Source organism: Delphinapterus leucas, chromosome 16 (genome assembly GCF_059928025.1).
Source record: "Delphinapterus leucas isolate spDelLeu-1000000601 "Yukka" chromosome 16, BTC_Dleu_Yukka2, whole genome shotgun sequence".
Lineage (NCBI taxonomy): Eukaryota > Metazoa > Chordata > Mammalia > Artiodactyla > Monodontidae > Delphinapterus > Delphinapterus leucas.
This window is the reverse complement of record NC_143144.1, coordinates 50,492,711-50,519,251: the sequence shown is the minus strand read 5'-3', so window position 1 is coordinate 50,519,251 and position 26,541 is coordinate 50,492,711. Positions and strand designations below refer to the sequence as shown.

The following is a 26,541-nucleotide window of genomic DNA, read 5'->3' as shown; positions in this document are numbered from 1 at the left end:
TGACAATGAATTAAATTTCAAACATCTTCATGGGGAAAGCTGACCTTTAATTGACTGTGTATTTGTTTTACTGTCTTTCTCACTAGATTGTAAGCTGCATGAGGTTTGGGGAAAATGTCTGCTTTGTTTCACTGAAGGGTAGCAGAATATGCCACCCCCAAATATGCCACCTTGCCATAGGATTATTTTGAGCTAAAGGCAGTTGAAAAGAAGCAGATATAAGGAAAGCTCTCTGCTCTCCCCCATCTTCCTGAAAAAGATATCTCTCCTCCTCTACCGGGAAGGAGAGAAGTTGATCACCTGAAACAACTCTAGTCCCTAATCAACCCAGAGACACAAACAGAAAAATATACATAACAAACCTTATAAGCAGGCTATTATCTTCCATTAGTTTCCCTCATATATTTGCCTTCCTATAATTTGCCACTTAGAAACTAAAGTTCTTTGCCTTTGCCTTATCACTTCTCTAAAAATGTATTGTTTGTTTGTTAGGATTCTATATAAACACACCCCTTTGAATTACTCATCACTGGGTACTCCCCTGGGTATGCCCAATGCATGTGTTAATAAACTTGTTTGTTTTTCTCTTGTTAATTTGTCTTTTTTCAGTTTAATTTAAGGCCCAAGCCAATGAACCTAAGATGGGTAGAGGAAAAAGAATTTTCCCTCCCCTACATCACCATAGTAGTTTTGGTATCTAGCACTGAAAACTATTGATAAAATGAATGAATTGAACATTTTATTTTACGTAAGTCCAGTGGGTTTTTTTTTAATAGATCTTTATTGGAGTGTAATTGCTTCACAATACTGTGTTAGTTTCTGTTGTACACCAGAGTGAATCAGCCATATGCATACACATGTCCCCATATCCCCTCCCTCTTGAGCCTCCCTCCCACCCTCCCTATCCCACCCCTCTAGGTCATCACAAAGCACCAAGCTGATCTCCCTGTGCTATGCAGCTGCTTCCCACTAGCTATTTTACGATCAGTGGTGTATATATGTCGATGCTACTCTCGCTTTACCCCAGCTTCCCCCTCCCACCCCATGTCCTCAAGTCCATTCTCTATGTCTACATCTTTATTCCTGCCCTGCAACTAGGTTCATCAGTATCATTTTTTTGTTTTAGAGTCCATATATAGTTAGAATACAGTATTTGTTTTTCTCTTTCTTACTTACTTACTTCACTCTGTATGACAGACTCTAGGTCCATCCACCTCACTACAGATAACTCAATTTCGTTTCTTTTTATGGCTGAGTAATATTCCATTGTTTGTATGTGCCACATCTTCTTTATCCATTCATCTGTCGATGGACATTTAGGTTGGCTCCATGTCAAGGCCAGTGTTTTACTTGCTACAAATCTACTCAGCAAACTTTTTTTTTTCTACTATATAACATTCACAGAGAAATGGTTCTTCTCTCTCTTCCTCTCTCTCTTTCACACACAGAGACCTGTATAGTCTGTTTCACTATTTTCTCAATACAACCAATGTTGTATCAGGTTTGAGTAATTGTTCAAAGATTACATCATTGCAGTGAATTACATGTTTCTGAAAGCAGCAAGCAGGAAAGATGATTAGTATATGTTGATGTAAAACCAAATGATATGTAAGAGTGGTCCATATTTCAGTGCCTACAGGTCACAAGCACAGAGTTCTCCAAGACAGGAACCAGCCTCAGGGCCTGCTCTTAATACTCCAGGGCTTCATTCATTTCTCCTTTTACTTTTTGGATGAACCCAAGGATGCACAAGCTTTCCATATCTGAGGCATCGCTCTGAAGTTTCTTTAAAGCCAATTTCTTCAAAGAACTGATACTTTTATTCCTTGCTAATGATGCCTTTTCTATTTTTGCTGCTTTTAAATAATGGCTGATTGCATCAACTTCAGATTTTTTTTTTAATTCCAGAAATCGGCCATAGTGGAAATGTACCTGTTGCAGCATATATTTGTTGAGTGATTCCATGCATAACACCTTTTGATAAGCATCTTCAGCTTTTCTGTGGTCACCTGCTTCTGTGTACATTTCTGCCAGGTCTATGTAAGCAAACTCAAATGTGGGCTTTTGTTGCACAGCAAATTCAAAATGAGATATGGCTGACTGTATTATTCTGTTGACGTTTTCTTTATCATGTCCTTTAGGCTGACAGTTTGTAGCTTTCTTTATTTGGATCATTTGTGACTTGTAGCAAAGCCCCATCTGGTGATGCAGGACGACAGAGGAGGGTGTTGCTTTCAAGGCCAGTTTTAAGAACTGAAGAGCTTTATCCAGAGAGCCTTTTCTTCGGTAAAACGTGGCAGTATATCGGAAGACATAGATCTTTGAGGACGCGTTGGTCAGTGCTTCTTTAATGTATTTTTCTCCTTCAGCTTCTTGTCCTACACCTTGAAGCTTCAGGGCAAGGAGAGCCTTAATATATGCATCTTTTGGATTTAGCCTGACAGCCTGTTTTAGGGTATTCAGACAAAATTCTCCAGTATGCCGTACTGCTTTGTTAAAGCTCTCCAGGCGATAGACGGTGATTGCATACCCAGCGCTGAATTCAGGGTTTTCAGGGTCCACTTCCAGAGCCTTTTCAAAGCAGACCTTGGCCCGTTCATAATTGCTTCCTCCACATTTCAGCAAGGCCCATCCTTCCTCACAGTCCATATAAGGACCCTCCATTCTATAGCTGGAGGAATTTGCAAGCTTCCTGCAAGTGTTCTTCACCTTGTCCAGGTAAATCTGGGCTTCTGCATGTCGGCCCATGTGGTAATGCAGCCAGGCATAGTTGCCCCAGGTAACCAGACTTCTCATGTCTGATTGGTTGGCATGTTCTTGCTGGGTTAAGTCTTCAGCTTCTTTCAAACTCTTCAAGGCTTCCTCATTCTGGCCTCTCAGGTGTTTCACATAGGCCAGTAAGTTGTATATTCCCACTTTGTATGTGGTGTCTAGGAACTCAATCTGCTCCAAGACCCTGTTTTCTAATTCAGGTATTTCAGTGTCCTTAATGACCAACTCCCATGTAAAGTGACATCTCAACTGTTCCAGCTTATCCTTGATCTGATCTTCATCAGCATTAGTACTTTAAAAACAAAAGCAGATTTTCTTTGTTAGGTGACAAACAGCCAATAGAAATAAGCCAGACAAAACACTGCATATTTAGAGCTTAGCCTTGAAAAGGGCACGCCTGCTTTGATCTTCCTTTGAGTTCCTCTATTTCTAAGATCCGTGTGGCCTTTGAATGCAGTTTGCTTGGCTTCATACACTGGCCCCAGCACTTTCTACCCATGCAACCTCTCTGTGCTTCAGAGTCTCCTTCGTAAAGTGGGGAAAATAATAGATTTATCACACTGGATTTGGTGAGAATTAATAAGCCTATGTATGGAAAGCACTTAGAGCATACATATTTCATGCTATGTAAGAGTTTCCTAGGAGATTGGTTCAAGATGGCAGAGTAGAAGGACATGCGCTCACTCCCTCTTGCAAGAGCACCGGAATCACAACTAACTGCTGAACAATCATCGACAGAAAGACACTGGAACTCACCAAAAAAGATACCCCACATCCAAAGACAAAGGAGAAGCCACAGTGAGACGGTAGGAGGGCCACAATCACAATAAAGTAAAGTCCCATAACCACTGGGTGGGTGACTCAGAATCTGGAGAACAATTATACCACCGAAGTCCACCCACTGGAGTGAAGGTTCTGAGCCCCACGTCAGGCTTCCCAACCTGGGGGTCCGACAAGGGAGGAGGAATTCCCAGAGAATCAGACTTTGAAAGCTAGCGGGATTTGATTGCAGGACTTTGACAGGACTGGGGGAAACAGAGACTCCACTCTTGGAGGGCACACACAAAGTAGTGTGTGCATCAGGACCCAGGGGAAGGAGCAGTGACCCCATGGGAGACTGAACCAGACCTACCTGCTAGTGTTGGAGGGTCTCCTGAAGAGCCCAGGGGCAGCTGTGGCTCACCGCGGGGACAAGAACACTGACAGCAGAAGTTCTGGGAGTACTCCTTGGCGTGAGCCCTCCCAGAGTCTGCCATTAGCCCCACCAAACAGCCGGTAGGCTCCAGTGCTGGGTCGCCTCAGGCCAAACAACCAACTGGGAGGGAACTCAGCCCCACCCATCAGCAGACAAGTATATTAAAGTTTTACTGAGCTCTGCCCACCAGAGCAACACCCAGCTCTACCCCCCACCAGTCCCTCCCATCAGGAAGCTTGCACAAGCCTCTTAGATAGCCTCATCCACCAGAGGACAGTCAGCAGAAGCAAGAAGAACTACAATCCTGCAGCCTGTGAAAGGAAAACCACATTCACAGAAAGATAGACAAAATGAAAGGCAGAGGACTATGTACCAGATGAAGGAACAAGATAAAATCCCAGAAAAACAACTAAATGAAGTGGAGATAGGCAACTTTCCAGAAAAAGAATTCAGAATAATGATAGTGAAGGTGATCCAGGACCTTGGAAAAAGAATGGAGGCAAAGATCGAGAAGATGCAACAAATGTTTAACAAAGACCTAGACGAATTAAAGAACCAACCACTAGAAGAATTAAAGAACAAACAAACAGAGACGAACAATACAATAACTGAAATGAAAAATATACTAGAAGGAATCAGTAGCAGAATAACTGAGGCAGAAGAACAGATAAGTGACCTAGAAGACAGGTTGGTGGAATTCACTGCCATGGAACAGAATAAAGAAAAAAGAATGAAAAGAAATGAAGACAGCCTAAGAGACGTCTGGGACAACATTAAATGCACCAACATTCACATTATAGGGGTTGCAGAAGGAGAAGAGAGAGAGAAAGGACCCAAGAAAATATTTGAAGAGATTGTAGTCAGAAACCTCCCTAACATGGGAAAGGAAATAGCCACCCAAGTCCAGGAAGCACAAAGAGTCCCAGGCAGGATAAACCCAAGGAGAAACACTCCGAGACACATAGTAATCAAATTGACAAAAATTAAAGACAAAGAAAAATTATTGAAAGCAACAAGGGAAAAACAACAAATAACATACAAGGGAACTCCCATAAGGTTAACAGCTGATTTCTCAGCAGAAAATCTACAGGCCAGAAGGAAGTGGCACAATATATTTAAAGTAATGAAAGGGAAGAACCTACAACCAAGCTTACTCTACCCGGCAAGGATCTCATTCAGATTTGACAGAAAAATCAAAAGCTTTACAGACAAGCAAAAGTTAAGAGAATTCAGCACCACCAAACCAGCTCTACTACAAATGCTAAAGGAACTTCTCTAAGTGGGGAACACAAGAGAAGAAAAGGACCTACAAAAACAAACCCAAAGCAATTAAGAAAATGTTAATAGGATCATACATATCTATAATTACCTTAAACGTGAATGGATTAAATGCTCCAACCAAAAGACACAGGCTTGTGGAATGGATACAAAAACAAAACTCATATATGTGCTGTCTACAAGAGACCCACTTCAGACCTATGGACACATACAGACTGAGAGTGAGAGAATGGAAAAAGTTATTCCATGCAAATGGAAGTCAGAAGAAAGCTGGGGTGGCAATACTCATATCAGATAAGATAGACTTTAAAATAAAGAATGTTACAAGAGACAAGGAAGGACACTACATAATGATCAAGTGATCAATCCAAGAGGAAGATATAACTATTAGAAATATATATGCACCCAACATAGGAGCACCTCAATACATAAGGCAAATGCTAACAGCTATAAAAGAGGAAATCGACAGTAACACAATAATAATGGGGGACTTTAACACCTCATTTACACCAATGGACAGATCATCCAGACGGAAAATTAATAAGGAAACAGAAGCTTTAAATGACACAGTAGACCAGATAGATTTAATTGATATTTATAGGACATTCCATCCCAAAACAGCAGATTACACTTTCTTCTCAAGTGCACATGGAACATTCTTCAGGACAGATCACAACTTGGGTCACAAGTCAAGCCTTAGTAAATTTAAGGAAATTGAAATCATATCAAGCAATTTTTCCGACCACAACGCTATGAGATTAGAAAGCAATTACAGTGGAAAAAAAAAAACGTAAAAAACACAAACACGTGGAGGCTAAACAATAGGTTACTAAATAACCAAGAGATCACTTAAGAAATCAAAGAGGAAATCAAAAAATACCTAGAGACAAGTGACAACGAGAACACGACAATCCAAAACCTATGGGATGCAGTGAAACCAGTTCTAAGAGGGAAGCTTACAGCAATACAATCCTGCCTCAAGAAACAGCAAACATCTCAAATAGAGAATCTAACCTTACACCTAAACGAACTAGAGAAAGAGCAAACAAAACCCAAAGTTAGTAGACCTACAGACCTACGGACAAATTTAGTAGAAGGAAAGAAATCATAAAGATCAGAGCAGAAATAAATGAAATAGAAACAAAGGAAACAATAGCAAAGATCAATAAAACTAAACGCTGGTTCTTTGAGCAGATAAACAAAATTGATAAACCATTAGCCAGACTCATCAAGTAAAAGAGGGAGAGGACTCAAATCAATAAAATTAGAAATGAAAAAGGAGAAGTTACAACAGACACTGCAGAAATACAAAGCATTCTAAGAGACTACTACAAGCAACTCTATGCCAATAAAATGGACAACCTGGAAGAAATGGACAAATTCTTAGAGGGGTATAACCTTCCAAGACTGAACCAGGAAGAAATAGAAAATATGAACAGACCAATCACAAGTAATGAAATTGAAACTGTGATTAAACATCTTCCAACAAACAAAAGTCCAGGACCAGATGGCTTCACAGGTGAATTCTATCAAACATTTAGAGAAGAGCTAACACCCATCCTTCTCAAACTCTTCCAAAAAATTTCAGAGGAAGGAACACTCCCAAACTCATTCTATGAGGCCCCCATCACCCTGATAACAAAACTGCACCAAGATACTACAAAAAAAGAAAATTACACACCAATATCACTGATGAATGTAGATGTAAAAATCCTCAACAAGATACTAGCAAACAGAATCCAACAGCACATTAAAAGGATCATACACCGTTATCAAGTGGGATTTATCTCAGGGATGCAAGGATTCTTCAATATATGCAAATCAGTCAATGTGATACACCATATTAACAAACTGAAGAAGAAAAACCATATCATTATCTCAATAGATGCATAAAAATCTTTTGACAAAATTCAACACCCATTTATGATAAAAACTCTCCAGAAAGTGGGCATAGAGGGAACCTACCTCAACATAATAAAGGCCATATATGACAAACCCACAGCAAACATCATTCTTAATGGTGAAAAACTGAAAGCATTTCCTCTAAGATGAGGAACAAGACAAGGATTCCACACTCACCACTATTATTCAACACAGTTTTGGAAGTCCTAGCCATGGCAATTGGAAAAGAAAAAAGAAATAAAAGGAATACAAATAGGAAAAGAAGAAGTAAAACTGTCACTGTTTGCAGATGACATGATACTATACATAGAGAATCCTAAAGATGCCACCAGAAGACTACTAGAGCTAATCAATGAATTTGGTAAAGTTGCAGGATAAAAAATTAATGCACAGAAATTTCTTGCATTCTTGTACACTAACAACGAAAGATCACAAAGAGAAATTAAGGTAACAATCCCATTCACCATTACAACAAAAAGAATAAAATACCTAGGAATAAACCTACCTAAGTAGGTGAAAGACTTGTACTCAGAAAACTATAAGACACTGATGCAAGAAATCAGAGATGACACAAACAGATGGAGATATATACCATGTTCTTGGATTGGAAGAATCAATGTTGTGAAAATGACTATACTACCCAAAGCAATCTACAGATTCAATGCAATCCCTATCAAACTACCAATGGCATTTTTTACAGAACTAGAAAAAATACCTTAAAATTTGTATGGAGACACAAAAGACCTCAAATAGGCAAAGCAATCTTGAGGGAAAAAAACAGAGCTGGAGGAATCAGACTCCCTGACTTCAGACTATACTACAAAGCTACAGTAATCAAGACAATATGGTACTGGCACAAAAACAGAAATATAGATCAATGGAACAGGATAGAAAGCCCAGAGATAAACCCACACACCTATGGTCAACTAATCTATGACAAAGGGGACAAAGATATACAATGGAGAGAAGACAGTCTCTTCAATAAGTGGTGCTGGGAAAACTGGACAGCTACATGTAAAAGAATGAAATTAGAATGTTCCCTAACACTATACACAAAAATAAACTCAAAATGGATTAAAAACCTAAATGTAAGACTGGACACTATAAAACTCTTAGAGGAAAATTTAGGAAGAACACTCTTTGACATAAATCACAGCAAGATCTTTTTTGATCCACCTCCTAGAGTAATGGAAAGAAAAACAAAAATAAACAAATGGGACCTAATGAAACTTAAAAGCTTTTGCACAGCAGAGGAAACTACAAACAAGACAAAAAGACAACCCTCAGAATGGGAGAAAATATTTGCAAATGAATCAACGGACAAAGGATTAATCTCCAAAATATATAAACAGCTCATGCAGCTCAATATCAAAAAGCAAACAAACCAGGCTTCCCTGGTGGCACAGTGGTTGAGAGTCCGCCTGCCAATGCAGGGGACACGGGTTCGTGCCCCGGTCCGGGAAGATCCCACATGCCGCGGAGTGGCTAGGCCTGTGAGCCATGGCCACTGAACCTGCATGTCCGTAGCCTGTGCTCCGCAATGGGAGAGGCCACAACAGTGAGAGGCCTGCGTACCGCCAAAAAAAAAAAAAAGCAAACAACCCAATCAAAAAATGAGCAGAAGACCTAAATAGACATTTCTCCACAGAAGACATACAGATGGCCAAGAGGCACATGAAAAGTTGCTCAACATCACTAATTATCAGAGAAATGCAAATTAAAACTACAATGAGGTATCACCTCACACCAGTTAGAATGGGCATCATCAGAAAATCTACAAATGACAAATGCTGGAGAGGGTGTGGAGAAAATGGAACCCTTTTGCACTGTTGGTGGGAATGTAAATTGATACAGCCACTATGGAGAACAGTATGGATGTTCCTTAAAAAACTAAAAATAGAATTACCATATGACCGAGCAATCCCACTACTGGGCATATACCCAGAGGAAACCATAATTCAAAAAGTCTCATGCACCCCCATGTTCATTGCAGCACTATTTACAATAACCAAGTCATGGAAGCAACCTAAATGCCCATCGACAGATGAATAGATAAAGAAGATGTGGTACGTACATACAGTGGAGTATTACTCAGCCATAGAAAGGAATGAAATTGGGTCATTTGTAGAGACGTGAATGGACCTAGAGATTGTCATACAGAGTGAAGTAAGTCAGAAGGAGAAAAACAAATATTGTATATTAATGCATCTATGTGGAATCTAGAAAAATGGTACAGATGAACGGGTTTGCAAGGCAGAAATAGAGACACAGATCTAGAGGGCACACGTATGGACACCAAGGGGGGAATGTGGGGTGGGGGGGGTGGCGGGGTGGGATGAATTGGGAGATTGGGATTGACATGCATATACTAATATGTATAAAAATAGGTAACTAATAAGAACCTGCTGTATAAAAAATAAATAAGTCAAAGCACAGGTTCCTGAGATCACACAGCTGCATGAGTGGCAAAATCAGGACTCAGGCCGTTTTTTAAAAAAAAAAAAAAAATGTTTCCTATTTTTGTAATTAGGATAGAGACCAGTAAGAAATGCAGAGCCTTAGGAAACATTATTGACCTTAGGAACTTAGTCTGCAGATTATGCAACAAATTAAGACCACCTAAAAGCAATAATATTTGACCCATTTATTTGGAAATAATAATGGATTCACAGAAATTTGCAAAGATTGTACATAGGTCCAGTGTATCCTTCACCTAGTTTCTCCCAAAGATTATATCTTATCTAACTATGTCAAAACTAGGAAATTGGCAGTGGTACAATATGCATACAGTTCTGTCATTCTGTCACATGTGTAAATCCATGGAACCATCATTTGATCAAGTTAGAGAACTACTCCATCATCACAAACATCTCTCTCATGCTGTTTCTTTAGAGTCAAAACTGTTGCCTCCCTCCATTTCCAAACATTTCTAGCCTCTGGTAACTACTAACATGTTTTTCATCTCTATAATTTTGTCATTTCATGAATGTCATATACATGGAGTCATATATTATGTAATCTTTGGAGATTGCCCTTTTCACTCATCATAATGCCCTTGACATACATCCAAGTTGTTGAGTTTTATCAACAGTTCATTCCTTTCTACTGGGGGGTCATTTGCCATGGTATGAGAGTATCACAATTAACTATTCATCTGTTGTAGGACATTTCAATTGTTTCTGGTTTTGGCTTATTACAAATAAAAGTGCTATGAACAGTTGTATACAGGCCTTTACATGGACATACATTTTCATTTCTCTGGGATAAATGTTGAGGAGTGCAATTGCTAGGTCATGTGGTAAGTGTATGCTTATGTTTTTAAGAAGCTGCCACAGTGTTTTCCAGATGAGTAGTATCATTTTTCATTCCTACTAGTAATGTATGAATGATCTAGTTCTTTGCATTCTTACCAGAATTTGGTATTTTCACTTTTTTTTTAATGTTAGCCCTTTTAATAGACATGTAGTGGTATCTCCTTGTGGTCTTAATTTGCATTTTCCTAATGGCTAGTGGTGTTGAACATATTTTTATGTGCTTATTTGCCATCTACATATCCTCTTTCATGAAATCTCTCTTCATATCCTTTGCCTATTTTCTAATTAGGTTTTTTTTATTGTTGGGTTTCAATAACTCTTTATAGATTCTAGATATGAGTGCTTTGTGATGTTTTCAAATATTTTCTCTCAGTGTGTGGCTTGTCTTATTATCCTTTAATAAGGTCTTTTGAAGAGCAAAAGTTTTTACTTTTGATGAAGTATAATTTATTGATTTTTTTTCTCTTATGGGTCATGTGTTTGGTATCATGTCCAGGAACTCTTCACCAGGCCCTAAGTCCTGAAGATTTTCTCCTGTATTTTCTTCTACAAGTTTTATAATTTTACATTTAAATCTGTGATCCATTTTGAGTTAATTTTTGCATAATGTATGAAGGTTAGGTCAGTGTCTCATTTTTCAGCCTATGGATATCCAGTTGCTCCAGCAGCATTTGTTGAAGACTGTTCATCCTCTATTGAATTGTTTTTGCACCTTTGTCAAAAATCAGTTGGCTGTGCTTGTGTGGGATTATTTCTGGGTTCCTTATTCTGTTCCACTGATCTGTGTGTTTATCCTTCCACCAATACCATACAATCTTGTTTACTGTGTGTAATCAATCTTAAAACTGGGTAGGGTGATTCCTCTCTATTTTTCTTTTTCAAAATTGTTATTCTAGTTCCTTTGCTTTTCCATATAAATTTTAGATTAATATTTTCTATATCTATAAAAAATCTTGCTGGAGTTTTGATAGGAATTTTATATCAATTGGGGGAGAATTGACATTGTTGCTATGCTGAGTCTTCTAATCCATGAACATTCTGTATCTGTTTATTTAGATATTCTTTAATTTCTTTCATTAGCATTTTAATAGTTTATAGGCATTGAAGTCCTGTGCATGTTATGTTAGATTTACACTTAAGTACACTTATGTGTTTCTTTTTGTGCACTTTAAAATTATATTGTGTTTTTAACTTAATTTTTACATGTTCCTTGCTAGTATATAGAAATACAATTGACTTTTGTATGTAAATCTTGTATTCTGTAACCTCGATGAACCCACTTTTTAGTTCTAGGAATTGTTTTATAGATACCTTGGGATTTTCTATGTAGACCATCATGGCATCTATAAATAGGGACAGTTTTATTTTTTCTTTCTGATCTGTATACCTTTTATTTCCTTTTTCGCTCACTGGAAAATTTTCTTTAGCTATTCCTTAAGGGTAGGTCTGTTGGTGCCAAATTCTCTTAGCTTTCCTTCATTTGAGAATGTCTTAATTTCCTATTTATTCCAGAAGGATATTTTTGCTGGATGTAGGATTCTAGGTTGAAAATTCTTTTCTTTCAGCACTTGAAAAATGTTATGCCCCTTTCTTCTCAACTCCATGGTTTCTAACGAGAAATAACCTGCCATTAGACTTGTGTGTATGTTTTTCCCTTCCTTATAGCTGAGGTGTCATTTCTCTCTACTACTTTCATGGGTTTTCTTTTTGTCTTTAGTCTTCAGAATTTTAACTGTGACGTGTCTTGGATTTCTTTGGGTTTATCATCTTTGGACTTTGGTCAGCTACTTGAAATTAGAATCACATTGGATAATTTCTATCATTCTGTCTTCAAGTTCATGAATTCTTTCCTCTGTCCTCTCCATCCTGTTTTTGAGCCCACCCACTGGGTTTTCATTTTGGTTATTGTACTTTTCAATTCTAAAATTCCCATTTGGTTCTTCTTTATATCTCCTTTTCTTTGCTGAGACTTTTTATATTTTCATTTGTTTCAAGTGTGTTTGCAATTGCCCATTGAACCATTTTTACGATGGCAGCTTTAAAATCCTAGTTAGACAACGCTAGTATTTGTGTCATCTCAGTGTTGTTGTCTGATGATTATTCTTTCTCATTCACGTTGAGATTTTCCTGGTTCTTGGCTTGATAAGCAATTTTTAATGAAAACCTGGGCATTTGGGTATTATTATATATTATAGGACTCTGAGTTACATATAAATCTGTTTTAGCAGGCCTCCTCTAATACTGTTGTTCTAGGGAAAGGGGAAGGACACCTCATTCCACACTGCCAGATCAAGGTGGAATCCTGTTTACTGACTTGTCTTTCATTAACACTTTATGGGGAGCCTGGGCTCCTCATTACTGCTGGATGGGGGTGGGAGTTCAGGATCCCCCAGGCCTCTGCTGATACCACCCTGGCTTGAAGGGGTAGGTGTGCCTTGTTACTCTTCTCCATGTGGCCTTTACTGATGCTGGGAAGGGAGGTGAGTGGGAAAGAGTGACCTTATTACCTCTGGATGGTGGTGAAAGTCCTGAACTCCACTAGGCCTCTCTGATACCACCTCAGTGGGGAGTGGGAGGATACCTCATTACCACTAGGTGGGGGCTGATGTCCACACTCCCTTTGTGGTCTTCACTCCCTCACTGCAGAGAGAGGGACTCTTGTTACCACCCTGGTGGGGATGAAAGTCTTTGCATTCCACTTGCCCTTCTGTGGCATCATCCATGGGGGTAGGGGGAGGGTGAGAGTTGGGATGCCTAGCTATAGCCTGGTGAGGGTAGAAGTCTAGGCTACCCACTCAGCCTTTGCTGGCAAAGTTCGGAATGGGGCTTTAGTTTTTATTTGATTTTTTCCTGTGTATTTGGCTGGAGTAGAATGGTTGTTCATAAATATTTTGTCTTGCTAGGCTGTCCCCTCCTTGGTCCTTTGGCTAGAGATAGCAGGCTTTTCATGGGACTTTTCTGTCTGTGCCTGCTGGCATTTCTAGGTTGCTGGCTTCTCCAGCACTCAGTCTGGGATATATGCAGAAAAGAGGAATATCCATATACAAGAGAATGAAGTTGGACCCCTACCTTATACCGTATACAAAAAATGAAATCAAAATGCATCAAAGATCTAAATGTAAGACCTGAAACTATAAAAATCTTGAAAGAAACAGGGAAAAAACTCCATGACATTGGATTTGGCAACAATTTCTTGGATATGACACCAAGAGCACAAGTAACAAAAGTAAGAATAAATAAGTTGAACTTCATCAAAATTAAAAACTTTTGTGCCTCAAAGGGTACTATCAATAGAATGAAGAGACAACCCACAGAATGGGAGAAAATATTTGCAAATCATGTACCCGATAAGGGATTAATATCTAGATTATATAAGCAACTCCTACAACTCAACAGCAAGAAAAAAACAACTGATTAAAAAATGGGTAAAGGACTTGAATAGATATTTCCCCCCCAAAAAATATACAAATGGCCGGTAAGCAGATAAAAAGATGTTCAACATCACCAATCATTAGTGAAATGCAAATCAAAACCATAAGATATCTCTTCACACCAATTGCGATAGCTGTTATCAAAAACACAGAAAATAACAAGTGTCGTTGAGGATATGGAGAAATTAGAAGCCTTGTGCACTTCTAGTGAGAATGTCAAATGGGGCAGCTGCTGAGGAAGATGGTGGTGATTCCTCAAAAAATTAAACATAGAATTACCATATTATTCAGCAATTCCACTTTTGGGTATATACCTAAAATAAATGAAAGCAGAGACTTGAGTAGATATTCATAGCATTATTCACAATAGTCAAAAGGTGGAAGCAACCCAAGTGTCCATCAGTGGAAGAATGGATAAACAAAATGTGATCTATGCATACAATGATATATTATTCAGCCTTAAAATGGAAGGACATTCTGACACATGCTTCAAAATGGATGAACCTCGAAGACATTATGAAAAGTGAAATAAGCCAGTCACAAAAGGCCATGTGTTGTATGCTTCCATTTATATGAAATATCAATGATAGGCAAATCCATAGAGACAAAAAGCAGATTAATGGTTGCCAGGCCTAGGGTGAAGGATGAGTGGGGAATGGCTGCTCAGAGTGACAAAAATGTTCTTGAAGTAGATAGTGGTGATGGTTGCACACCATTGTGGTTGTATTAAATACCACAAAATTGTATACTTAAAAATAGTTAAAATGGTAAATTTTGTCTTACGTGTATTTTATCACACAAAAAATCATATTACTAACTTGAATAGAAATTCTACAAATTATATATGTCTGTGTGTGTGTATATATATATATATTTCTAGTACATGTTGAAATAAACACAAAAGCATTAAAACATAAAATCTAATTACCATGCCATCTGAAATGAGCTCATGAACCTCCACTGGTACCCTTTAAGAAACATTTGTTTAAAGGTTAAATAAGGTATCATTGAATAGAGACTCCGGTTCATGTCTCAGCTCTATCACTTATTATCTGTGTAGCCTCAACATTTCTTAATTTAAAATTCGTATTGCAAAATAAGTATAATAGGAGTGCCTGCCTCATAGGTTTCTTTTGTAAATGTAATAATTTACGTAATACTTTGGAAGCCAGGTTGGCCCTTGATAAGCATTCAGGAAGTGATATCTACTTTATCATTATTATTACTATTTTCTTAATTATCAGTGATAGTCCACTCTTATCTGTCTGTGGACCAAAGGAGGGGAGAAGGGTTGATAATAGGCCCATAATTATATGCATTTTCTGAAGCTGTTGCCCCTTCAAAATTTTGCCCACTGGAGCACTGAGGGGGAATTTGCAGGTTGATACAAATTAATGTTTTTTTGATCTGCTGATATCAAGAGTTATTTGAATGAAGATTCAGTTTGGGTAATATAGAAATGTTCACATTAGGCCCTTTACCTAAGGAAGATGAGGGAGTTCCCAAGCACAGAACTCTAGCCAAGCCAGGAGGCTGTCAAACATCTGCAGACCACATGGCTTCCCCAGAGGACACGTAATCTGCTCATCTTAAAGCCAGTCAGGTTGAGAAGGCCCAACATAGGAACCCGGCAGTGCAGACAGTGAGAGAGACCAGAAGCCAACAGAGAAAGGTCTTATTCTCTAAGCAGTGAGCTTCTCCTACTCTTCCCCCACAATATTTCCCTCAAGACATCTGAGAGACCCCATGACTATGGCTCACACAGCTGTGTGGGTCCTACTTTTTCCTCCTGTTGTGGAGCCAGAGAGCAATATCTCTATCCAGACAAACTGTCCATTCCCTCCCTAGTCAGACAGAAGTGAGGTTGGTGAAAAATTACTTCAGAGATTGGGATCATTTTCTCCTTTCCTCCCTTCCCATCTCTCTCCCCTTCTTTGGGTTTTAACGTCTTCCTCAGGGAGTTGCTAAGAAAAATAAAGATGTCTGAACTAATAAAACAGTTTTTGGTGTGTGTATGAATGTGCATGTGTGTGAGCACACACGTGCGCGCGCACACACTCACACACATTCAGTCCCAAGCAGACGATCAGATAGAAGAATAAGGGAATGTCATCACTGAAACTAAGTTTGTTGACATAGTATGATTAACATTTTTTCCAGAAACTTTACACAGAAAGTAGAAAGTGAAATTAAAGTAGGCAGAGTCGTAGAAAACGAAACTTAAACAGTTATTGCTTCCTTTGTTCTGTATTGAAAACGGATTGAGAAAAGGCTCGTGGAAAGCAGTTTTATTGATGTGCTAATTCCTCTCTCAGACTCCATAAGGCCTTATAGAAACCCAGGAACCAAGAGATGCCAGTAATGTAGAGTCCACTGAACCTACAGCCAGGGAGACCTGTAAAAATTGGCTCTGTGGACTTGCCAAGGTCATGCCCCCAATCTGTGCCTTTGTTTGCTCATCTGGAAACAGAAATTGTTCTTTTTATGGTATAAAATTCTGCAAGTCACTAACTAGAGCCTTAACTCAAATTTGTTCCTATTCTCTGAGAGGTTGTATCTTACTAATTATTTTGTGCCTTTGCATACCCTTCTTTCTGGAGAATGGTCAATGATAAAAAGAGTTCTATAACTTCTTCTTTATTCATAGCAACAAAGAAAGTGTTAAGTGCTAGCATCTTGAGACATCAAACAAAACATGTTGGCCTTAATGAAAACATTTCCTTATTCTTAATGCTCTCTCTTGTAGTCATCTAAAGTGTTCTCATTCACCAGACATGATTACCATACCTGTGCAAGAGAGTGTCCTCTTGGTGCCCGTGGCATCCAGGTCTACCCCATCCTGACCCATACAGTCTTCTGTAGTCGTGGTGCTTGTGTTAAGAGGTTGGGAAGAATAAGTGCTGAGACTATGGTCCTGGGTACAGATTATGCTCCTATTACTGGTGTCCGCTGAGCTCTTGTTTTCCCTACTTTGTATTAGAAATTGCCCTACTCTCCTGATATGTGTAGTAAAGTGGTGATTCCAGCAGATTTTGCAAAGCAAATTTCTCCCCAATCACAGTTAATTTAATCACTGGAAGGCCCCTTATTGAGAGGAGACAATTAGACTTGCTTCCCTGAGAAGCTGAATCTGTTGAGCTTGACATATATACATTTGGCTACCATTGTTAACTATGTTTTTCCATGGCACCTGACAATAATAAAAACAGAGGAAGTTTATTCACAGAGAAGAATATCAAGTGGTTGAGAGGTGTGAAACAGAATTTGAGATAAGCGATGGAAGGTTTTGATGGCGCCTTCTGTCCATAGCTTCACCGTGAAGAGTCATGGGGCAAGGAGTATCTTATGGGATTTCAGGGTGTGTACCGAGTTGTATGAACCCAGATTACCAACGACTGTGGACCTGGGACCATATTGAGGGTTGTTCCTAGTGCTGCAAAAACCCAGGGACTGACAAGGGTTTGGAACCAGATCTGCCTCCTACCCTAAAGGAGAGCGTCAGCCCATTGTCACCTATCATGAAGGTTGGTGGCTGGGTTCTCGATGACTGCGTAGAAAAGGGAGAGTTGAGGGAGGTAGCCTCATTTTTAGTTACTCTCCTGTATATAGAAGGCTATGAAATATAAAAACCTACTCCTAATGAAGTGCCCAGGATTCTGGTCATTACTTTTGGTTTCAGATTGACAGAAATAAACAATCCACCTAGTTCAGAAATGAAGGAAATATGCCAAATACCAAGAAAGCCTCCTAATCTCTGATCACTTGAGCAGAAGGTAAAAGTAAGATGCTCTGGAATAGAGAGCTCTCTGATGCTGCAGAATGACACCTCAGTCAAATTCCAACTCAACTGTAGTTCATGGAACTTGAATTTAAATACTTAGCAACTACCTGGCACATAGAAGCATGCAAATAAAAGGTGACTATTGGGATATTGGGATTGACATATATATACTAATATGTATAAAATGGATAACTAATAAGAACCTTCTGTATAAAAGATAAAAAAAAAAAATTAAAAAAAAAGGTGACTATTGGTGGCAGCAGGAGGAGCAGCAGCTGCAGTATTTTTCAGTCATCAAGTTTAAACAGTGGTTTCTTTAAAAACAAAACTTCCTATACTTTTTCTTTTAAAATAAGAAACAGAAAAGGAGCAGCTGCAAGAATGTTTTCCTCTTAGAAACACTTCATCAAACACCCTGTCAGATCTAAAAAGCTTCTGCTCAGCCCCTCCTGCCCAGCTCATCTCCCATGCCAGCCCTCACCAATGCTATAAGCTTCCACTGAGACATCCTGAACTGGTTAGAAAGTTCTACAGAAATAAAAATTTCTGAATAAATAATACAGGTTTATCTGTGTATTCTGATAAATGTTCAGGCTATAAGCAAACGCTGAAATAAATGAATTAGAAAAGCTCTCTTTTTGGGGAGCAAGGTGTCTTTGGAATCCTTGTGGAGAAAAGTAGTTGGGTTTGTAATTTTCCAATGTACTAGATAGAATGTAGAGAAGCAGACGAAGTGTTTATCTTGTCATTGCCATGAACTTGCCAGCAGTTCTGGTTCTATGGGGCTCTGGCTTGGGCTGATTAGGTATTCAGAATCTTGCCTACTGTCTCTGTGGAATAAACAGAGCTATGAGCAATACAAGACAGAGCAGTAGAGAGGAAACAGCCAAAAAAGTGTGTGTGTGTGTGTGTGTGTGTGTGTGTGTGTGTGTCTGAACATGTGCTTACAGTTAGGAAAACAAAACAAGAACTGGAGAAAATGACGCTTACAGAAAATGAAATTTCAGCACTATGCTGTAAGTCCATCCCCAGGAGTCTAGGACCAGCTAGCTCCCTGAGTGACTGACCAACTATGATAAGCTACTTCACCTCTATGAGCCTCAATTTCCTCAACTGATACATAAGTGATTTGGAATAGATTATCGAATCTCTACCCTCACTGCACACTAGAATCATCTAGGGAGGCTCCAAGAATAATGCCAATCAGGCCCTGTCCCAGACCAATTGAATACACCCCTGGGAATGGGCCCCCCGTCTCAGTATTAAAACGGAATGCTCAGGTGATTTTGATGTGCACCTGGACTAGAACCAGGACCTTGATGACCCCTGGTGTCTATTGTTTGACAGAAATTCTCTGACTGAGTGATCTGGGACTCAGTCCCTGGACCTACTTCCCTTTCTGTGAGTCCCCGGCTCAGTCTCTTCATTACTCTGAGCCTTGTTTCCCCACCTGCACGGTGGGCAATGAGCTCCTCAGTCTCTTCCTGATCCACAGGATGGATGGAAAAAGGATGGGATTCTGAGTGCTTTGGCCACTACCAGAGGGGAAGGGGGATGGGGGGAGGGCAAAATGAGTAAGGGGGGAACTCCGTGGTGACAGATGGAAACTAAACATTTGGTGGTGAGTATGCCGTAGTATGTACAGAAGTTGAAATATAATATTGTACATACAAAACTTATATAATGTTATAAACCACCAACAAAAAAATGTGTGTTCCTTTTGAGATTATTTCTAAGTACTTCTGATCACATCCATGGCGAAGAGCTCAGAGACACCAGAAGTCCTATGTAGTGAATGGCATTTTGTCATGGGTTCTCAAGGGTCCACTCAGCCCACCTTAACCCACAGTTTGGCTTATTGCAACACAGTCAAGTACTGAGTTTTTATCATTTCCTCCTTTACATTTCAGGCTTATTTTGAAATAATTACAGACTCACAAGAAGTTGCAGAAAGAGTCTTGTGCAACCAACCCCTGACCCCCCAATAGCAACATCTTGTGTAACTGTAGTACAATATCAAAACCAGGAAAATGACATTGGTACTGTGTGTATATTTTAAAGATAAAATATATTATGATTTCATCTTACAAATTCAAATTTACAGGATTTTTACTTAATCTAATTGATCCTACATCTGTGTATTTTTTCCTCCCAAATTGAATATCTCTTTTCTATGTGGTACCAGCGTACATATGATCTATTCCACAATACACTGACAACAGTCTCAGAATAACAAAATCAGAACACCTTCAAAATGATTGCTGAGTAGAGTTTAGGGTTTTGTTTTGTTTTGTTTTTTGCTGTTCTTTCATCATAAGATATAACCTTCTAAAGATGTAGAGTCGAATTACAATGTATTTAAAAAATCACTTGGAATACTTCTCTGTGCGGTTTTATCCTTTATCTCACATATATTTTGGTTCATTTGCCTCATTTTGATTTACTTTTAGAATACTTCTTTTTTTTATTTTTTTATCCTAACATTTTTATTATGAACATTGTTAAACATAGAGTTCAGAGAATTTTCCAACAAACACTAATATACTCACCACCTAGATTCTACAGTTAACATTTTACTATATTTGCTTTATTCCGTATCTATTCAGCCATCAATTTCTCTATCCATCCATGAATTTATCTTATTTTTTTGTTGTGTAAGAAGGTAATCAGTGCAATCAATTGATAAAACATTTCAGCATGCATATTGTTGTAACTTTAGTCAGACCTTGTTTACAAGGAAAGGATGATATTCCTGCTCTAGTAGTTTTCTTCTGGTTAAATCTAATAAATCTGCTCTTAGTTTAGTATCAAAGTTGAAATGGGTGTTACTTGTGTGTTCCCCAGGCATCATCTGAATGACCCACTCAAAACTCCCTTACCCTCTGCCATTGGTCAATTCCAGCTCTCAGGGATCAGGTAGCATAAGTCAACCTTTTAATTCCATGGCCTGTAGAAGTAAATCCACCCCCACTGCCAATATTTAAAAATATTCTTGGTAGGGTTTATATTCCCATGGCTTCCTTGCCTCAGGTCTTCTACTGCTATGTAAGTTGCCTCTGTGTTTTTCTACTTCCACCCAAACGAAGAATATACAAAAAGCATACAATCTTTTAAAAATTTCACCAGTAAAATACATGCAGAGACTTTATTAGCTTATTGAGTTTTAACTTAATTGAATGTTTTTGGAGAAAATATTTTAGGGAGAGAAAGGAGAAGATTATATCACATACCACAGAGCAAACACTTAAAAGATACATTAAGGTATTTGTGTCATTTTTAGCTTGCACATCCTAAACAGGTTTTTCCCTTACTTTGCCTTTCCACAGTACATTTTAACTTTTCTTAGGTGTGAATAAATGTCCAGCCAAGTGTTTGGAGCACATAGGTCTCTCATGATTGCCAGTAGCTGGACAAATGTAAATTTTAAAGTTTGAATTTGTTTTGAGGTTATAGACTTGGCTCACTAACCAGCAAATCTGGGAACTCAATCTCATCCGAGCCCTGTTTTCTAAATCAGATATTTGTGTCTTCAATTAGCAACTCCCATGTAAAGTGGCATCTCAGTTGACCCAGGCTATGTTCCATGAGATTCCCATTTGATTCATCACTGTATTTGTATTTTTTAGGAGGATTCAGTCTAATGGAAATGAAGCCAGTACTCTGAATACTCAAATATTATCCGGCCCCCGTGTCCTTGCCTTCTGTATCTGCTGCCTCCCAGGATTCTATGGTCACGTCATTAGGACAAAGAGCATGTTGGTGTAAAAACCCTGAGGAAATGCTAATTACTTCATGGTGCCAACAGGCAGGTAATATGAAGTCTAAAAGGCAGCTGGAAAGAAATTAATTCTGCTAATGTTAAAATAATTTCAGCATCACCCTCAACACTGCAAAACCCTTCTTTCCTTCTGCCCCCTCTCAGCATTGTAATACACCACTAATGCTGTCAGAAGAAATGTGGAGAGAGGGTTCACAGAAGTGTAGATTCCTAACTCATCTTTTCCATATTCCCAACACATAAACATGTTTTGGTTTTCTCACTTCCCAGGAAGGGTTCTGAGCGAAACATGAGAGCCAAATATGCAGGGCCCAGTAATTTGCGTTCTAATAGAGCACTCAGGTCGGGTGTGGTACAGGGAATATGCCACGCAGTTTGAGAGACTCTGTGACACTTACTCCCTGTTTATAGTTCACACGGGAAGTCTAGCAGGTCGGTAAGAAGATGGTTCACGTAGACATATCCCCCAGTCCTGTCAGAGCATATTTCAAGGCAAAAGCGACTTCATTATGAAGTTTCATAGTGCTGAACTAATTCTTAGTACATTTGCTGAGAAGTAAGCGTGCTTTTAAAATAACCACAGCAACCATAACAAAACACACAAAGCTCTGATTTTGTCCTTTCAAATATAAGAAACAAAAGGGGGACTGGGACCTGCAGCAACTTTCCTCCAGGTCCCAGCTCTCATTGACCAGATTTTGCCTGAAAGGATCTGAGCATGCCCTCCTAGGCTCTCTCAACACCCCTTCCCAGCTGCCAGCTGCCAGCTCTGCTGGGAGCACATCCCTCAGCGCCTGACTCTGTAAATCAGGAAGAGCCACAGAAATAAAAGTGCATGAATTGGTAAGATAGATTAGATAGATGATTAGTGAAATGCATATTTAATCTACTAGCAAAAACTGAATCAGCATAATTCAGGAAGTTGCACTCAAGAACAAGATTTGGGAGACATTCTCAACTTCCTATTAGAGAACCAGGGGATATTTACCTCATGATGGCTGTTTCCCTGCAATTCTGAAAAGCTGGGGTTCAGGCTGATTTTATTTTCTGCTGTGGGTTGCAAGCAAATGCAGAGGAGGTTTCCACTCAGGATGCTAGCTGTTAGGTCTGTGCTTTTATAAAATAGAAAAGGAAAACAAAACTGAGGGAATGCTATCAAGATTCCTGCTGAGGAGAAACTGCAACTGAACATGAGAGCTGAGCTCAATTCTCCACTGGGAGTACCATTCTACACAGATTCTGCAACTGTGCTTGAGAGTTTGAAAGAAGGCATTGCCGATGCCATGCACATTATGGGCCCTCCTCCCAGAGATTCAGATGCAACCTAGGGGTGGCCTTGGGCTCCGGACTCTGCATTTTAACAAACACCCTGGACATTCTGTTGCAGAAGTCCCTGTATCGTGTTTTGAGAAGCATAGTCCTGGAGGTATTTTGAAAAGCAGTTTCCCATTTACTTGTGGGAGATCATGTAAGTATCAGACAGTGAGACAGACATCTAGAAGAAAGGAAAATAACCACAGAAAGCATGGACTTCAGTTTTCTCTTTGACCAGCTCTGGGGTATTTCTTGAGTCACATCACAGCCTCATTTCCTCACGTCTAAAATGGCCTGGAATAAATTTCCTTTTTTCTTCCATCCAAATGATAGGAAACTGTGCTGTAGGGAGATGCACTTTTACCTTCATCTCAGGTGTGGCTCTGGGCACTCTAAGGACTGATCTTCCCTCTCCAAATAGGGACCCGAGGGTCCAGACCTCCCAGTCCCTGCCCCTCCTCTCTAATGTGAGCATAGTTAAAAGCATTAATACATTTCACCCGTTTGGCCTTTGTACCCAGAAGAAGCTCAGCCCTGGAGTTTGGCACCTTAGTAATGACCCTGCTCTGACACACTTTCTATATGACTTCTTGGCCAAGTAATTTGCCCTCTGAGGCCCATTTTTCTCATCCAGAAAGTGAGGCTAATAAAAAATAATAGCGTTCCCTTCCTAGGGCTGCTGGGAGGATGATGATAGATGATGCGTGTAGAGCCCTGGACAGAGTGCACTTCCAACTACAAGGAAACTGTTACTGACATGATAGCTGGCATATCAGTGTTATCATTTTAAGTGAATTCAGAGTGTGCAAAGGGGCCAACAGATTTCCTCAGTGGATGGGGCAGAGGAGGGCACTCATTAGCCAGCCAGCAGGTATGAGGTGTTTCCCCAGGTGGCTTCCCCGTTTGGAAATTTTTTGGCACAGCCGAGAAGGAACAGCCTAACTTGCCCCTGTCCCTACAGCCTCTGGGAACAGGGCACCTTGATGTGGGCCTCAGTCCAGCATAGTCCAGAGAGCCTCCCTCAGAATTCCTCAGGTCCGTGGCTCTGGACACAGCCAAGCAGAGATCACTGCCAAACTTCTTAGGCAGACTGGCTACCAAGGCACTGGGCAGGGCTAGGTTTTTCTGGGCAACTCATTCATGCAGACATGATTCACATCACTCATGCCTGGGAGCCCATCACATAGGGGAAGTGACCTGAGGCATTTAGCAGTGAATTCCTCGTATCCACCCCATCCCCAGACACAAGCCTGCAGAGCATTTGGGAGCCCTTGGATCGCCCTGGCCTCATTCCCTGAATGGTCACTAGGGTGCTCCCTCCCCAGCCAGTCAACCCCTCGATCCCTTCCCAGGTGTTTGATGGGAAAGTTTTCCTTTTCTCTCAGCTGTATTTTTCCTGAGGCTCTAACTGATGTTAGAACTCAAGCAGGTCTATATGAATCTTTGAAAATCAAATTTACTAAGATTATACTTTACATTCAATAAAATGAACCCATTTAAAGTGTAGTTTGATGAATTTTGACAAACGTATATACCCACGTAACCACCACCACTATCTCTCTATAGACTACTTGCATCATCCCCTGTGTACCCTCCTAGTCAAGCCCAGTCTCACCCTCCACCATCCCCAGGCAACCGTTGCTCTGCTTTCCTTCATTAGAAATTAGATCAGTATTAGGAAAGAGATTAGGTCATTATGTTTTGAAAAGAAATTATTTTCTGCTGCTCACAAGTTCTCATTACAGCAATAAAAATAAACTCAGCTTCCGGTTTGTTTTCCTGTAAGAAATGGAAAAAATGTCCATCTGTAAGGATTGTTTTTTCCACTTCCCACCTTGAAGTGATCAAACTTTCAGGGCAAAATTCCCAACATGAGTTGCCTTTTTACTACCAATTTCATCTTTAATAACATCTGCTGAAAAGAAATGCTTCCTTTTAAAATGACAAGAAGAAAGCCTCTTAGTTCTTTCCAAGAAAACAACAGAAAAAGCCTCAAAAGAGTAATTTGCTTAGATCTGACTTTGAACCAGCAAACTTTGTACCTGATTGGATCTAACCACTCCTGCCAAGCCTCCCTCACATCCAGCTCCTGGCTCCCAGCTCCACCCATGAAGCTTAGGGAGTCGGAGTGCGCACACCAGAAAAAGTCATAGAAATAAAAAGTACCCATATTGGTAAAGGCATGTTTAGTCCACAAGCAACAGGACAACTCTGGAACTTGCCTGCACCCAAGAAGCTCAGCTTACAATTTGGTTTCAAGATCGAGGGTGCTTGCAAGGTTATCTCACTGACCTCATGATGGTGATCTGTTCTCTGCTGTTCTGAAAAGCTGGGGTCCAAGCTGATTTGCTCTTCAGAAATCTTTCACGTCTACCTCGAGTAAATACTGAAGGAGCTATAAAAGAGGGACGTGGGGGTAGGGAGAATGCACCAGCTGATGCTTTCTCCCAGTCTCTGAGTGACTGCCTTTATGAAAGGGAAGAGGATCTGGAAAGTGAAACTGATTTAAAATCAAGAGGAGGAAAAAGAAACTTAAGGTTTTCTGTCATGACTCAGTAGAAGTAAATCGTTTAAAAATCATGACTGGGGACTTCCCTGGCGGTCCAGTGGTTAAGACTGTGCTTCCACTGCAGGGGGCGTGGGTTCCATCCCTGGTGGGGGAACTAAGATCCCACAAGCCTCGGGGCACAGCAAAAAAAAAAAAAAAATCGCACTCCCAGGAATCTGACCCTAACTCTAGGGTGGGTCCCAGGAAATTGCATTTTTAATGAAGTCTGTAGGAGATTCTGATGTAGGGGTTTCTGGGAGCACATATTGTGGAAGACTGCTCCAGAAATATGTTGTAAAAAGTAACTTCGTCAAGTCAATTTACTTGTGGGAGACAATTTGTACCTTGAGACCTGGATTTAATTCTGTGTGTTATTTACTAGCTCTGGGATTATCCATGAGTCAAATCACTGAGCCTGATTTTTTTTTTTCCCCCATGCTAAATGTAAGAAGCCAAGCCCTGGAGTAAACCCTGAGCACTTTCAATCTCTGAGGTCTAAGGCAATCGTTCAGTTCTTCCAGCTATAAAATGGGAAATAGTAACACATATAATATTGTTGGCAAGCTGCCTAGCTGATAAATTTACATATTTATGCTTTAAGCTCTGAAGGGGTGATAATACCCTGAGAGATTTTTTTTTAATAAAATTTTCTATGATGTAAATATCCGTGAAAATATAGGGAATATAGTTCTCATGGCTGATTTGAAAATGCAAGAATTGTCAGTTGCGTAAGAGAAAGGCTCCCTCCATTCTGAAGCTGCAGAAGGTGAGAGAGATGCTTGTGTAACAAAACTGACACCTGTTTGTTTTTTCCCAACAATGGGAGTACCATAAGATACTTCGAGTTCAGAGACTGTGTTATGTCCAGCCAAAGTAACCTGCAACTGGGAAAGTCTGTAATTCTGTTGGTTGTCTGACTTAACAATTTGTTATCCTGGTAGTGATAAAGTGACATCCCTTTATATCTTTTATAGTGTCACCCAGGTAAGAGGGGCCCCTGCTTTTGGCCCTGTGCTTTAGAGGGCCCACATACCACAGGCACACAAAATGTAAATTTGTGAAGGAACACATGGCATCTCTGTTACTGAGAATCCGGTGCTTAATCCTGGCATAGTGAGACTTGAAACCTTAAACGGCCCACATACCACAGACATACAAAATGTAAATTTTTTAAGGAACACATGGCATCTCTGTTACTGAGAAACTGGTGCTTAATCCTGGCATAGCG

The 26,541-nt window shown here is 39.8% G+C and overlaps 3 protein-coding genes across 4 annotated transcripts in view; 1 reads left to right on the top strand and 2 right to left on the bottom strand.

Annotated features, from left to right (window-relative positions):
* Nucleotides 1–25,165, bottom strand: part of IFIT5 (interferon induced protein with tetratricopeptide repeats 5) — a 42,147-nt gene extending 16,982 nt beyond the window's left edge. Inside the window, exon 1 of one of the 2 annotated variants that reach the window (XM_022569393.3) lies at nucleotides 25,058–25,165. In XM_022569393.3, the coding sequence (XP_022425101.1) occupies nucleotides 25,058–25,062 (5 nt within the window). In that variant the 5' untranslated portion in view covers nucleotides 25,063–25,165. Of the gene's footprint in view, nucleotides 1–22,439; nucleotides 22,539–25,057 lie in introns of those variants that run through there. The other variant, XM_030759312.2, reaches the window with a different exon arrangement.
* Nucleotides 1–26,541, top strand: part of LIPA (lipase A, lysosomal acid type) — a 100,387-nt gene that overhangs the window by 5,083 nt on the left and 68,763 nt on the right. The gene's annotated exons all lie outside the window — the stretch shown is intronic.
* Nucleotides 900–25,164, bottom strand: LOC111176578 (antiviral innate immune response effector IFIT1-like). Its single transcript, XM_089897895.1, has 4 exons — nucleotides 25,058–25,164; nucleotides 22,440–22,563; nucleotides 16,680–16,762; nucleotides 900–3,064 (listed from the first exon to the last, which is right to left on the bottom strand). Exons 1-4 carry the CDS (start codon nucleotides 25,060–25,062, stop codon nucleotides 1,690–1,692), a joined length of 1,587 nt encoding a protein of 528 aa, XP_089754021.1. The 5' UTR covers nucleotides 25,063–25,164; the 3' UTR covers nucleotides 900–1,689.